Source organism: Microcebus murinus, chromosome 18, assembly GCF_040939455.1.
Source record: "Microcebus murinus isolate Inina chromosome 18, M.murinus_Inina_mat1.0, whole genome shotgun sequence".
NCBI classification, from domain to species: domain Eukaryota; kingdom Metazoa; phylum Chordata; class Mammalia; order Primates; family Cheirogaleidae; genus Microcebus; species Microcebus murinus.
Window position 1 is genome coordinate 57,113,155 of NC_134121.1, and position 14,783 is coordinate 57,127,937.

A 14,783-nucleotide genomic window follows, 5' to 3' on the forward strand; every position below is an offset into this window, starting at 1 on the left:
CAAGGGAGGGAGGAAGATAGCAAATCAGAGATGAGACTGGTGCCCTCAGGCCAGTCACTATCTGGCCATCTCCGGGCTCTTTGTTAGGGTTTGGATTCCACTAGCTAAGAGTAATGTTTAAAACCCTTATCTCAGCACCTATCGGCTGGTGCCCTGCTCAGCTGACGCTGGCCTGCCCTGGCCTTGCTTCTATACTTTGACCCCTGACTCTCACACAGGTGGAGCAGACCTGAGGATTACCCCACAGCGCTGCAGAGGGGCCCCTCCCTACCTCACCTGCTGGGTGGGGAGGCCCTGGGGGAACCTTTGACTCTTGATTAAGCTGAAGACAGGTGCAAGGAACAGGTGGCTCAGAGGGCACTCCCATCACTTAGGGGCTGGAGCAGAATCCAAAGGGAGCCTAGGCTAGTGAACTTTGTTGTAGATTGAGACATGTTTTAGATTTTAGTTTTTCACATGCACAGCCTGGTGTGAGCCTGGATCCAGCCAGGATTGAGGGGGCCAGAAGCCTTGGGCTAGTCACCTTACTTATCTGGGACCAGTTCCCCCCACCTCAAATGCTCTACAAGCCACCTGCTGTGACTGTGTTTTGAAAACATATCTGGCCTTCTTGATAGCCACCCCAGATTATGACGGGGCATGGGGGACAGTTACGATCAAAGGGTATCCTCCCACATGAGGTGAGGTGGGGGACACCAGCCCAGTTCTTTACAAGCCATGGTGCCAGGCAGCCTGGCCACCCTGAGCCTGTGCCTCCGATGCCCTCGTGTGGCCTGGTCAGGTGCAGCTGCTCCCAAGGCAGAGGGTGAGGCGAGGGAGAGAGGGAGGGACAGCACGACCTAAAGGCTTCCTCTTCAGGGGGACACCACTGAGTGGCCTCCACTTCTTCCTGCAGCCCCCTGAGTTTCATCAACAGAGGGGTGTTCTCTAGTCACAAGGAGCTGCATCCAAAACTCACTCACTCTACACTCAAGACTGGCCCCACAGGGGGGGAAGAAAGGAGCAAGAACACTAATTAGAAGTTACTGGGCCTCTGAGCCACTGTCCTCCCAGGGTCAGGCTCCCAGGGGCACAGTGCCTGCACCTGCAAGACAAGAGGACTGACCTACCCCTGCCCCACCCCTACCCACAGGACCAGATACTATGAGCTTCTGGATATGACATCTGGATAGCTCTTCTCCACACCCACTGAATGGGAAAACAAGGAAAGCTGGCCATGCCATGTGCTTTACTCCCAGCCAGGTGGCGCCTCTGGCTTTTAAAGGGAAAGACCTGTCCCTTCCCCTGGCCATCATCCAAGCCCCACTTCACCTCCAGCTCCCAACTCCACCCTGACCTCTCCCATGGATCCCTGCCATTCATTCCAGGTGTGTGAGTCCGGGTTTGGCCAGAAGGAAGACAGGGACTGGCACTGGAGTCTGCTCAGCCACACTGCCAGCCAGAGGGTGACCAAGGCAAGCCTGGCCGAGTCTGAAGGGCTCCAAAAGGTGGTTCCCAGCTTGGGACATGGCCAGTACTCCTGCTGCACTATCCATCGCAGGGCTCTCGTCTTCACAGCACTCACGGCGTGACCGCCCACAAGGCCTGCTGTCAGCAGGGCTCTGCTGACCCATCTCTGTAGGGCTGCTCTTCTACATGGCTGGTCTGCTCCAGAAGCCACTGCTGTACAGGCTCATTCATGATCAGTCTGAGCGTCACCTCCTGGAAGATGCTGCTCACAGCTACCTGCGTGAGCCAGAGAGAACAGAGCCTGCTAAGTTACAGTCCTAATGTCACCGGGCCCACTGCCCAGGCCTACGCCTCTCCCCAATAACATCCTTACTTGCTCAAAGTGAAGTTTCTGGAACATCCGGATGCTTGGTTCATTTCCCTGACCGATTTTAGCCTCAAACTTGGTCAGACCTAGTTTGGTCACTCCTCCCAGAGGAGATGAGAGAAAAGGCAAGCAGCAAGATGAAGCTTATCCCTGCTCACACCCCCATCCCTCCTATCCCAGGTTATAGTGGGAACCTGTTACCCCCCAACCCTCTGGCCTAAACAAGGCTCACCTGGGGCCTGGCCATGTCTCCCCAGGTTGTCTGCTCAGACTTTCTTACCATAAGACAGCATCATGAGAACAGCCTCAGTGCCAAGGCCCCTGCCCCTGCAGCTGGGCTCTAGGAGAAACAGCAGCAGCAGCTGACACCATGTGCCAGGCTCTCATGTGGCCCCCTGACAGCTACAATCTCATTTAATCCTCACAATTCTGTGAAGTTGGTACTATCATTACCATCCTGCAGGTGAGGACACAGAGGCACAGAGAAGTGAAACGACTCGCCCAAGGTCTCACAACTTGCAGCCCAGAAATCCAAAGCTGAACCCCATCCCCTCATGAGGACAGTCAGCAGCCCTCTGGGGGAAGCTGAGGTCCAAGAAGGATGCAGAAACAGGAAGGGCTCCTCTGATGGCATGGCGAGATGCTCCAGAGAAGACCATTTATTTTCAGAGGGTCCCCAGCCCACCCCAAGGAGGGGGCAGGCTATCTGAATTTTGAAGATCCCAAAACCAAAGGTTAGGTTCATACCTAAGCATAAGGAATAAACTGAGGAACCCATGAGTGAACCACTGGGCTGAAGGGGGCCAAGTGGGCTGTGTGCTCCAGCCAAGTACTGGGCTCACCCATGTGAGCCAGGGAGCTCTGTCAGTGCCCTATGCAGCCTCAGCAAATCTGAGGGCCAGGTGGAACACACCTGCAATCATAACCTCAATCTCCCCCACGGTGGGGTCTTCTAGATCCGTGAGGAAGAGGTTGACGTCTCCTGCCATGCAGCTCTCTTCCGTGACGCCTGGCTGGGCCTGCCACTTCTGTGCATCCAGCACAATGAAGGTGCACTCTAAGGGAGGAGGCAACAAGGTTGTCACCCACACTCCCCAGAGGGGAGAGATAAGGGTGGTGTTCCTACCCAAGCCAGAGAACTGCAGAACACCATCTTTTCTGAGTCTCCTGAGCAGGAGAAAAGGGGGCCCAGAGCATCCTCCAGCTCATTACAAAGTTCCAAGTCTGCCTGGTGCCAGAAAAGATAGCCTCTCCAACAACCAAACTCTCCGAGAGCAGGGGACCCAGAGGAAGACAGCAACCACACTCCGCTGTGGTGAGGGAGGTGAGGGGCAGGGCCTACAGTTACAGCCAGAGCCCAAATGCTTTACTTTCTCTAAAGCCTTCCCAGCCTGGTACAGCAGGCAAGGCTTTGGTGGGCATGAGAATACAGGGATTCCGGCACCTTCCAGGCATTTCACAAAGCTTCTGTGGCCCCAGAAGGGCTGGGGCTCAGGTAAGAATGAGAGGGAATCTGGAGACTGCCTCTGGAGTCAGCCCTCCCACCACCAGGGCCGAGGCCTCTGCTCCTCACTGTCCGCATCTTCTCGCCAGCTGTGCTGCATGGCATACTCCTGCTCCAGGGTCAGTGGCTCTGAGGCTGTCAAACGCTGCAGTTCTTCTGATTTCATCCACTCATGGTACCTGCAGGGACAGAGGGGTGGCCTTGCAGGAGCAGCCTGTTGTAAATGCAGTGATTGACGATACAACCAAAGAGGTGGTGTATAGGGATTATACACCATGCAGGGATTATACAGACATGCAGGACTGATTCAGAGGCATGAGTCTGACACTTTATAAGATAAAGTAAAGGAGAGTAGGAAAGTGGACCCCACAGGACTAAAATGACGCTCACAGAAGACACAAAGAAAGGGTTATGATTATTGCTAAGACAGAGGGCCGCAGGCACAAGACCTAGAGACACGCTAGTCTTATAAGAAAATAGCAAGAGGGGTCAGTTCTGTCAGTTCATCTTCCCATCCTGTCTCAGGGGTCAGTGTGGAGGGAAGAGCAGTCTGAAATCAAACATTCCTCAAATTCCTGAGAGGAAGTATATGGCAATCCAACTCCAGCAAAGAAGACTGGGCAGATAGTTCCCCACAAAGGCAGGACACTAGGAACCCCCAAAAGGAAAACTGCAAAGTGAGGATACTCCCCTCCACCACCACTATCCTGAATTGCCAGACATTTGCCCACTGCCTGCACAAGAGTCCCATCCTGTGACTCAATCCTGGCCTTTCAAACAGTAGACATCACAACAACCCATCAGCTCAGAGTTTGGGGACAAGCTAACATTAAGTCTCCAAGAAATGGGCATCTTCACTGGCACCAAGGAAATGTCACTATTTTACAATTATTGAAAAAAATAATTCCCTGATGAAAGGCCAAAATGGAAGCTGAGAAGGTGAAAGGGAAGTCACAGTCCCCAGCTTCAGCTTTCTTTTAATTTCTCTTTTCACTTCCTCCATCCCTTTCTTCCTTCCATTCACGTATGTATGTATGTATTTGTTTATTTATTTATAGAGACAGGGTTTCCCTCTGTCACCCAGGCTGGAGTGCAGTGGCACCATCATGGCTTACTGTAACCTGAACTCCTGGGATCAAGCGATCCTCCTGCCTCAGTCTCCCAAGTAGTTGGGCTACTCCCTCCCTACCAGCTTTCTTTTTGTTTTTGTTTTTTTCCTGTATGTACAGTAATTAATTCTCACAACCAATGTTTCTTCTTCTCAGGGGAAACATTGGAGCTAAGGAACATTGAGATTGGAGCTAAGGAAAGCTGACCCTCCTCACTGTGCCTTGGAGAGCTGGCTTACACAGCCCTGTGTGCAGCTACAACTGTATCCCATATCAGGCGGGAGAGATACCTGGGCACATGCTCTGAGGTGTAGGGTACAAGGACCACTTTCTTCCCCAGCAGCAAGGTGTTCTGATTCAATCTCATGGTAGCAGCCTGCAGGTAGGGAAAGCAAAGACTTCAAGACACTTGGGTGGAAGTTGGGCTGGGCCTAAGCTGACTTCCATCCTTCTTTCCTTCCAAACACTTTAGAGAACACCGATTCTAAAATACTTGCAAGAAAAAGAACCAGGCTGGTTAAGAATAATTAAACAATCTTTGACTCGCATCTCAAGGGGCCAAGCCTGGACTGCCGTTCCTGCCTGCCTCTTCCATCCACCCCACAAAGAACTTCAATTCTTCCAACCTAAGTACCAAGTACCAACACTTATCCCCAGTGCTCCCATCACTTGCCCCAGTCCAGAGATAAACCCAGGGTCAACTTTCAAACCTGCCTTAAACCTATTTCCAACCTCTCACCCCAGCGACCTCCCTAAGGGGCTCTAGCCACCCCCTCTTTCCCGCCCCCGACCACTTAAAAGTGAGGCAGGCTTAAATTCTTAGACCCCTCCCCTTTGCGTGGCGTTACAGGCTACTCTCCTGGACCCTCCAGCCACGGGGGCCTGAGTACTGCCAAGCTGGCACCCACCCACCGTCGGCGAAAGCATCCACCACAGAAACGGAGACCCACCTCTTCTAACCAGCCACGCTCCCAGGCCCGGCCAGCAGCCGCCCCTTCCGCATGCGCGTGGGAGCGCCCGCCTACTTCCGCCACGCAGACGGCAGCCGCCAGGCCCCAATCCCGGTCCCGCCCCCGCGCGGCGCCCAATCAGCGCGCTGCGCCCCACCCGAGAAGCGCGGAGGAGGCGGGCTGCGGTGCCGGCGCATGCGCGCTGTGGGCGCTGGTGCGGGACAGCTGGCGCCGGCAGCAGCTGAGGCGCCGGAGGCGGCGGAGGCGGCGGCGGCAGCGGCGGCCCGCCTGGAGTGAGCTGTGCTGCAGGTGTCGGGCCTGGCGGGATAGTCGGGGCGGGGTGGCGCCAGACTCAGGGCTCCTCCGGGAGGAAAGGAGAAGGAGAGGCTCTGAGTGGATCTCTTGAGAAGAGGGAGGTTTTGAGGGTGGGGAACCCAAGGCAGGACTGAAGGCAGGTGGGGAACCGAGGCCTGGAGGCCCCGTTTAAAGGAGAGGCTTTGGGGCAAGGAATGGGTTGGAGGAGTGACGTAGGAAGCCCCCAGCTCCTTGCCATAGGCAAAGGACGCATGCAGTTCCTTGGGCTGCCCTGTGTGGTAGTGAGGTCATGGTTCCTGGAATTAAATGAGGATGGCCAACTCAGAGTGTGTAAAGGGGGCTCTTGTGGTGGGTGAAAGTTAGTGGCCCCTTAAATCACGTGGAGTCTGAGCAGCATTGACCATGTCCATGCCATGCACAGAGCAATGGACAGCAAGAGAAAAGCCCTGAACAGCAGGAGAAAAGTTGGAAGAAACCACCCAGATTTCCATCACCTTCCCTTGGGGCTGAGTCTTGTGACTGATAGTAAGGCTGTAACTGTCTGTGATAAAAGGACAAGGTGGGGGTGGGGGGGGAAATCTGCAGGCATCCCCGCACCTCTGTCTCAGTCCATCGGAAAGGTGAAGTCTGCTCTTTTGTCTTAGGGAGCCGCAGCAGCCGCCTCCACCCCAGCACAGAAGGATCCTCTGCTGCCAACCTTTCCTCACTTTTGGAAATGGCGGGTGAAATCACAGAGACTGGGGAGCTCTATTCTCCTTACGTGAGTTTTATTTACAGAACCTTTTGCTCTTGGCTTCTAGAGAAGCACACTGCTTCCCAGGGACAGTACTAGTGAGTGCTGCTGCTTGAGTAGACCCTGGGGCAGGATGAGGGAGCTCCCTGGAGCAGTAGCCACACTGATGCTATCATGGCTCAGAATGTAAAAGGCAGGCTTATTCCCTTTTGAGATATGTGTCAGAGAGGTCAAGCCAAACAAAATTGACTTACAAATGGTTTGTGTTATTTATCTCAGGGCTACTACCACTTGCATATGGTGCTGCCCTTTAAAGGAACAGTGATTGACAGCTGTTGCCTCTGGGCTTTGCTCATCTCAGCAGTTTGAAACCACTTTGGTCTTTAGCTGAATTTTAAATTGCACAACTTTTATAGTCTTGGATGGCGTAAGACAGTGAAAGCATACAGAGTCTTCAATTGCAGTTTGGTGGAATCTGCAGTCAGGATAATTAGAATGATTGATTTCTCACTGTCTTGGATCTCTGTTACCCTTCATCCTCACACACACATACTCAGTTTATCTTCTCTATGTATGATGTATGACTAGTCATTGTTGGTATATCACAGGGCCCTCTTGCCTGAATGAGTAGCAATAAGTAGCTGGAGGATTGGAATAATGAAATGATTGACTCACATTGCTAGCAGGTATCCCAGGGAAAAGCAACACTGCCCTAAGTAGCAAGAGCCTGTTTTCTAGAACTTATTCTGCCTTAAACAGCTGCTCTGCTTTGCACATACCTTCCTAGCCTGGGGATCCCTGCTCTATAACAGCTGCTAGCCTCCTAGTATCAGCAATGAAATGGCCATGCTGTCTATAAAAGTCATAATTCCTGCTTTTTCTTACAACATCTGTAAACCTAGAAATAAGGAAATGAGCAGTTTCTTTAAGTTTTGGGAGGAAAACACTTTGATATGCCACCATTTCTTGTGTTGCTCAAGTTGTCATTTCACGTGTCAGCATGTGACCACAGGAAACCAGGCAGTTAGGCCTACAAGCTTCAGTGGGCACTGCTTTTTTTGCCTTTCATTTCCTATGTATTTTTATTCACAGTCTTTGATTGAGTGCCAACTCTGGACGTAAACAGATGCTGGTGTTCTCTTATCCTACTGGTGAGACAGATGTAGGGGAAAGAGAGGAAGTGATGGGGACGAGGTGGCATTAACCAGGAGGTGGTGGTCTTTTCTTCCTAAGCATTCCTCAACTCCATCCTGGGAGAATGAGTCTTGATCCCCTGTGAAACGAGAAGAGTTTGTTGTCCACTGAGCCCAGATAAACTGTGGAACTGACTTTTTTTTTTTTTTTTGAGACAGAGTCTCACTTTGTTGTCCAGGCTAGAGTGAGTGCTGTGGCATCAGCCTAGTTCATAGCAACCTGAAACTCCTGGGCTCAAGTGATCCTCCTGCCTCAACCTCCCGAGTAGCTGGGACTACAGGCATGCGCCACCATGCCCGGCTAATTTTTTGTATATATATTTTTAGTTGGTCAATTAATTCTTTTCTATTTTTAGTAGAGACGGGGTCTCGCTCAGGCTGGTTTCGAACTCCTGACCTTGAGCAGTCTGCCTGCCTCAGCCTCCCAGAGTGCTAGGATTACAGGTGTGAGCCACCGCGCCCAACCTGTGGAACTGACTTGATTGCTGACGCTGCTCTGAATTCCCAGCAAGAACTGGGGTTCAGCACTGGGGTTCTGTAGGCAGAACTCTGTTCTGGCTGCCTTGAGAAACCAAGATACTGGGCATATAGTTCGTAAATGTGCATTCACCCAGGGTCATTCTGAAGATAGTCCTTAGCTCTACATTGTCCCCTTGTGAGTTCTTTTTCCCCTTCAGAAGTACCAAGGATGTTTGCTTTAGCTTGAATTATTCTGCATAAAATATTTGTAACAGACAGACAAGCCTCACAGGAGGCTCGGATACCATACCTTCCCAAGGATAGTGCTGAACAGGAACATGGTTCACACCTGTATATGTCCCCATAAGTGATCTCAGGACAGGCATGTCTGTTTCCCTAATTACAGGGACTAAGAGTGGCTCAGTTCTGAAGTGGTGGTTGTGTGATCAAAATACAGGATGAGGTGGATCACACCCGACAGAAGGGCCAGGTGCTGAGGGTGCCTGTGCTAACTGGTTCTTGCTGAAGATTGTTGTTGCTTTCGAAGGAAAGAGCACGTGTTTCACAGACTTACGTCCTAGTCATTGCTTCTGCATTACTGCTGTCTTCTGTTTCCCTTTGACAACAGTCAGAGAGGAAGCCGTGTGACCCCCGGCTCATGTACGTCATGGCGACACTGCTGGGTTGGAGGTGAGGCAGATGGGATGCCACACTGGGGTCCCTAGAGCATAAGGGAACAGATCCGCAATCCCAAGGAGCAAGGGCTGTGCCTTCTCCAGCCCAGCCACAGAGGAGTTGAGAATTAGAGGAAATTCAGTTTAGCTCACAAGCAAAGGTCTTCTTTATTGAGACTGTGGTAGGGCCTTATTCCTCAGCCTTCTGCCACGCTTCCCAGGAGGCTGGCCCACAGAACTGTCCTGTAACCAGCAAGAGAATGTACCCTTACACTTCCTTCTCCACAACTCCTCTTGACGCAGCCTATGGCTTAGCTCAGGTTTGCTCCCTGCCTCTCTGTCCGCTCCTTGTGGTCGATCATCCTTACTGGCTACCTTTACAGAAGAGAAAGGATTTAATGCTTGCAGGAATGCTGAAACCCTCAGAAGGCAAAGGAGTCCTACATTATGCTACAGGATTCCCTGAGCCCCAAGCACACTGTGCCTGTTTTAGAACTAAAAAAGAGCAACAAAGCTAGACAAATGTTATTACCCATTTCTGCTCCCAACTGCCAATGGTTTATCCCTAATCAACTTCTTCGTGAAGTTCTTAAGTGTTCCTTTCTGCTGACATTTATTTTAAGTTTCTGTTAGGAGCATGCTTATTTCATTGTGCCCTGTCACAGCAGTGGTTTTCAACTGGTGGCGGTTTTGCTTTCCAGGGGACATTTGGTAAGATCAGGAGACATTTTTGACTGTCAAGACACCTTGATGGAGGGAGATTGTTACTAGAATTTAGTGGGAAAGGCCAGAGATGTTGCTAAACACGCTACAGTGCTCAGGATGGGCCCCTGGTCCCTATAACAAGGAATGATCTGGCCTCAAAGTGTGAACAGTGCCCAAGCTGAGAAGCCCTGATCTACAAGAGACCTTTGACTTTTACGTCAGACTTTGACAAGACCTTTTGACAAGGCATTCTTGAATTTACAAATGCCTCTTTTTTTTTTTTTTTTTTGAGACAGAGTCTTGCTCTGTCACCCCAGGTAGAATGCAGTAGCATCATCATTGCTCACTGCAACCTCAAACTCCTGGGCTCAAGCAATCCTCCTGCCTCAGCCTCCAAAGTAGCTGGAACTACAGGCACATGCCACAACACCAAGCTAATTTTTTTCTATTTTTAGTAGAGACAGGGGATCTCTCTCTCTCTCTCTCTCTCTCTCTCTCTCTCTCTCTCTCTCTCTCTCTCTCTCTCTCTCTCTCTCTCTCTCTCTCTCTCCTTTCTCTTTCTCTCTTTCTCTCATTCAGGCTGGTCTGTAACTCCTGAGCTCAAGCAATCCTCCTGCCTCAGCCTTCCGGAGTGCTAGGATTACAGGTGTGAGCCACCACACCTGGTCTACAAATGCCTCTTGTACTATTTAATTTCCCCATAAAACTTTTGCGAACCATCACTTTCTTAAGCCTCTTTGCTTTCTCTACCTCCATCATGAAAACCATTGTTTTCCATAAAGAAACAAGGCTTTTATCCCTTCATTAGTGTTACTGCTTATAAAAGCAATAAGCAGAGAACAAAGCTACAGAGAGATCAGATGTTAAGTCATCAGCTAGGGTCTCTTTTGTTAGTGCCCTGTTTAAAACCCTGCAAAACATCAAACCCCCTCCCCAGAAGGGCTCTGTGTAATCTGACTCCAGCCTCTCTCAACCCCACCACTGCCTGGCTTGCTGTGCTCCTGCCACACTGGCCTTCTGAAAGCTCCTTGGGCATACCCAGCTCTTTCCCACCTTCGACCTTTGTATCTGGAAGGCCCTTCCCTGACCCACTGCCTGGACAGCACCATCTCATCCTTCAGGTCCCGGCTTGAATGTCACCTCACGGCCTTTCTTGAGACTCTCTATTTAAAGTGCTTTTCCATTAATCTTTGTCTCTGCAGCCTAATTCTTTTCTTCGTAATGCCTCTCTCAAGCTGGAATTGTGGTTTGTTTTCTTGTTGTCTCTTTCTTCCTCCTTAAAATGTAGCTCTGTGAGGTCAAGGCCATGTCTATTGTTGTTCATCATTGTATCCCCAGCTCTGAGCACAGGGCCTGGCCCATGGAAGGCTCCAGTAGATGTTGAATAAATGAGTTGAAGGAGCAGAACTGAGCTAACTAGATGGCCCACTCCCACCCTTGTACACACTAGCCTTAAAGTGTCAGCGATTAAAATTAACCCCAGCAAAAGTACAAATGAGTTTGTTGTAGACATTCACAGTTACTGTGAAAACCCAAAACTGCTCATTCAGAAGGCCAGCGATGGGTTATGTGTCCTGTGTCTTGTGTCCCACCCAGCTGCTACCCTCAAAATTATTCTAGCAACACCACCCTGAGCCAGGATTCCCAGAGGGGAGTCATATCATGATAATGCCATGATCCCAATTTGGGATCAAACTGAGATTATGGTGTTTAAATCTGGACTAAGACTGGCAGACTCACGTCAGACATAACCTGAGCAGGGTCTGGTCACCTCAGTTGAGTATTCCTGTCTTGAGGCTGTGTGTCAGGCACCCAGCAAAAGGCAAAGAGAAGTGAGGCATAGACCACGGCCACAGCAAACCTCAGATTAGTAATGGGGAAAAGAGAAATACACCAACATCTGAAACCCAAGATAGGATATAAGAAGTGTTATCATTCCAAGGATTCAAAGGTGGGAGACAAGATGCATTTGGGAGCCTAGGAAGGGCTTTGTGGCAGAAGGAGCATTTGAATGGGCCCTGAAGGCTGGGCAGGAATTGGGGGGCTGGGAGGTGACACCAGAGGGTGTGGCACCTGTGCCAAGTATACAGGTGCTATGGGCAGAGCGCTCTCCTCTCCACAGGGTGTCCTGCTTGTCCAACACTCCCATGCCCAGCCAGCACCTGCTGGGAAGCCTATCCCTCCCTAACCACTACCCAACCCCTCCTTCCCCCAGTCAAGGGCCCCAAGATGGACGTTGTTCGTCCCTATCTCTAGTTCTTCATGCTTTAAAAAACAATCTGACTGAGACTGGGAGAGTGGGCCTCAATTTGTGTGTTTCTAATCACAAATTCAGCACATGATTATCTTAGAAAAACTTGAAAATATAGAAAAGCACATCTTTCTAAGAATGGGAAGTGAAAATGAGAGACGGGTAGACGTTTCCAGAGATGATCTTTTTAATGATCAGAAACAGGTGGTGCAGCATACTGCGAGTACCCCAGTTTCACAGAGCACAGGGACAGCAGTTGGGAGCCCACTGTAATAGACCAGGCGTGGTTCATTTGACTTGTAAATGAGGACAGGAGCCAGAGTTAGCCACAAACGACTCTTCAGAAATAAAATCACTAGCGCTGGGATATGGAGGGGGAGGAAGGAGGCTGGGGCCACTGGCAGAATGTCCAAGTGGAGGTGACTAGCAGGCACTTGGACTTGAGGTCTGCAGAAAGGTTAATACTAAGAGAAACACACCCGTCCTTTGTCCAGCTGTGATAGTTAAAGCCATAGGGTTGGACTAAGTTGCTAAGGGAAAGACGTATAGAGAGAAAAAGAGACAGCAAAGGTCAGAAGCATGAAAAAGAGAATAAAGACTAAGCATTGGATTTGGCAAACAGGAGGTCACTGGTGATTTTTAAGGGTGCAGGCTCTTAAAAGGTGGGATGGAAACCACCTAGTATAGGAACTTGGAAAATAAGCCAGAAGAGATAGATTGTTTCTTCAGTGAGTTTGGTAAAGCGAAAGTGAGAGAGTAATATTTTAAAAGTGTCTAGGAAGCTTGTCAGCAGAGAGGAGAAGCCGGTGGGAAAAGAGAATTCCAGAAGGCCGAGATGAGCCCAGAGATCAGGTGAAGGCCATAGCCTCAGCAAGCAGGAGGAACGTGTTCTGCAGAGACAGGCAGGAAGGAGGGTAGGGAGGAGGCAGACACTGATTCTTTGAGATAGGAAAGTGTGAGGCTTGGGGAGCACATATCAGATGGCTTCAGCCAATTCCATGCAGTAGGAGATGGAGCTGTCATCCGAGAGTGGTCCCCACCAAGGGATCTGGGGGCTTGAAGAATGAGGTTGGAGCAGTTACTGTGGGAAATGCTAGGAAATCCATGTCGAGAAATAAAGAAAATCTGATGCTGTCAGACCCCAGGTGAAGGAACCACTCATTTGTTGCGGGATCAATCATGATAATTCCTCAGAGAGTGGAGGAAGCAGGTGCTGGGCCTCATCCAAGGCTGGGGCTTAGACAGGTTGGGACAGAGAAGAGGAGATGAGGGGAGCTGGGGCGGCACATGCTTCATGGAGCTAGCGGATTGTACTGGGAGAAGATGCCGGGCAAGCAGGGGTGGGTGGGCAGAGGAGGTGGGGGGATGGGAAGCATCCTGGAAGGGTAGGGGTTCGGGTCAGAGAAGAATTTCATGATTGAGATCTTGAAAATGGAGCCATTTTAATTGACTGAGCTAGACGAGGTGTTTGGTGTGGGGTTAGGTTTAAAACCTGAAGTTAACTGACCCGACAAGTCACCCTGAGGTTGCCCGAGGTCGGTTGCCGTGGGCAAATGGGGAGGGGAAGTGGTTGCTAACTTGGCAGTGATAAAATGGAATTAGATGGTGCTGCTGGTTGCACAACCTCTGAGTATAACTAAAACCCACAGATTTGTGTATTCTTGAAAGGGTGAATTTCATGGTATGTGAATTATAACTCAATTAAAAAAAAAAACCAGGCCGGGCGTGGTGGCTCACGCCTGTAATCCTAGCTCTCTGGGAGGCGGAGGCGGAGGCGGGCGGATTGCTCGAGGTCAGGAGTTCGAAACCAGCCTGAGCAAGAGCAAGACCCCGTCTCTACTATAAAATAGAAAGAAATTAATTGGCCAACTAATATATACAAAAAATTAGCCGGGCATGGTGGCGAATGCCTGTAGTCCCAGCTACTTGGGAGGCTGAGGCAAGAGGATTGCTTGAGCCAGGAGTTTGAGGTTGCTGTGAGCTAGGCTGACGCCACGGCACTCACTCTAGCCTGGGCAACAAAGCGAGACTCTGTCTCAAAAAAAAAAAAAAAAAAACCGTGATTTCTGCCCTCAGGAATCCTACGGTCTAGTTGGGCAGAACACCAGCATCAGTGACGCAGCTTCAGGAGGGAATGGCAATGGTGACAGCAGGAATGGAGACTAAAACTGATTGTCCGAGGCGTTCCGAAAAGACTCGATAGAAGGAGGGTCTTTAATCATCCAGGTGTTAGTTTGGTCAACGCCTGGTTGCAGAGCCTGGCTCCTTAGGACCCAGGTGGGATTCTCCCTGCCTGCTTCCCTGTCTAAAGTGTGGGCTCTGGACTCCACGGTTGCGCTGTCACCCAGGCTCATCCTTGGGAGCTGTTGTGGGGAGAGGTTAATTATGTTCTGGACTTGAATGTCATCTCTTGTCGGTTCCAGGTTGGGCTGGTGTACATGTTCAACCTCATCGTGGGCACAGGTGCGCTCACCATGCCCAAGGCCTTCGCCACTGCCGGGTGGCTTGTCAGCCTCATCCTGCTGGTGTTCCTGGGCTTCATGAGGTGAGAGGGCGTGGTGGGCACTGTCCCATGGGGGCTGGGAGTGGAGCAGGATGGCGTCTGCCCAGGAAGCCCGAACTTCTGAATTAACGTGAAGGGGCTGAGGGGTGGGAAGGTGTCTGTCTACCCTGTCTTTAGCTCAGTGAATCCTAATTAGGGTTCCCGGAGAGAGGAAAGTAGTTACAAAGGTCTCCCAGTGTCTCATGCTAATGGAGCAGTTGTGCAACCATGATCAGTTAAAAATTAAGACATCCAGGTAGGCTTTGGAATGTGTCACATGCTGCTGACATGTTTCTTCCCTAGCAGATTTGCCTCCCCTGCTGTTTACTTTATTAATGTTGCCATCAGTTTTTACTCTCTGAGAAAATATCACCTAGCTACAGAAGAAGGATCTAACAAAGATTTAAGGTGATGTGAGAAATCAGCTTGGAATTTAGAATTTGCTCAAGATAATTCACAAACTAGGTGATAAACGCACACGTTCGCACACAATCAGGCATCAAGTTCACCTGCTTTGTCCCCACCAAAAAAA

At 50.5% G+C, this 14,783-nt stretch overlaps 2 protein-coding genes across 4 annotated transcripts in view; one reads left to right on the forward strand and one right to left on the reverse strand.

Moving 5' to 3' along the window:
* Window positions 1-1,208: 1,208 nt before the first annotated feature.
* Window positions 1,209-5,443, reverse strand: NAT9 (N-acetyltransferase 9). 2 transcript variants are annotated; one of them, XM_012778741.2, is made up of 7 exons: window positions 5,380-5,438; window positions 4,720-4,805; window positions 3,390-3,499; window positions 2,730-2,873; window positions 2,097-2,156; window positions 1,823-1,917; window positions 1,209-1,725 (listed from the first exon to the last, which is right to left on the reverse strand). In XM_012778741.2, the coding sequence occupies exons 2-7, from the start codon at window positions 4,794-4,796 to the stop codon at window positions 1,591-1,593; spliced, it is 621 nt and encodes a 206-aa protein (XP_012634195.1). In that variant the 5' UTR covers window positions 4,797-4,805; window positions 5,380-5,438; the 3' UTR covers window positions 1,209-1,590. The 2 variants fall into 2 exon arrangements, with proteins under 2 accessions (XP_012634195.1, XP_012634197.1); XM_012778743.2 differs by lacking the exon at window positions 4,720-4,805 and having other exon boundaries at window positions 5,380-5,443.
* A 137-nt stretch (window positions 5,444-5,580) lies between these two features.
* SLC38A12 (solute carrier family 38 member 12) overlaps window positions 5,581-14,783 on the forward strand; it is a 57,652-nt gene continuing 48,449 nt past the window's right edge. For both annotated transcript variants that reach the window (XM_012778746.2, XM_075994732.1), the window contains exons 1-3: window positions 5,581-5,688; window positions 6,339-6,454; window positions 14,133-14,254. In XM_012778746.2, coding sequence (XP_012634200.2) covers window positions 6,410-6,454; window positions 14,133-14,254 — 167 coding nt within the window. In that variant the 5' untranslated portion in view covers window positions 5,581-5,688; window positions 6,339-6,409. The remainder of the gene's footprint in view (window positions 5,689-6,338; window positions 6,455-14,132; window positions 14,255-14,783) is intronic.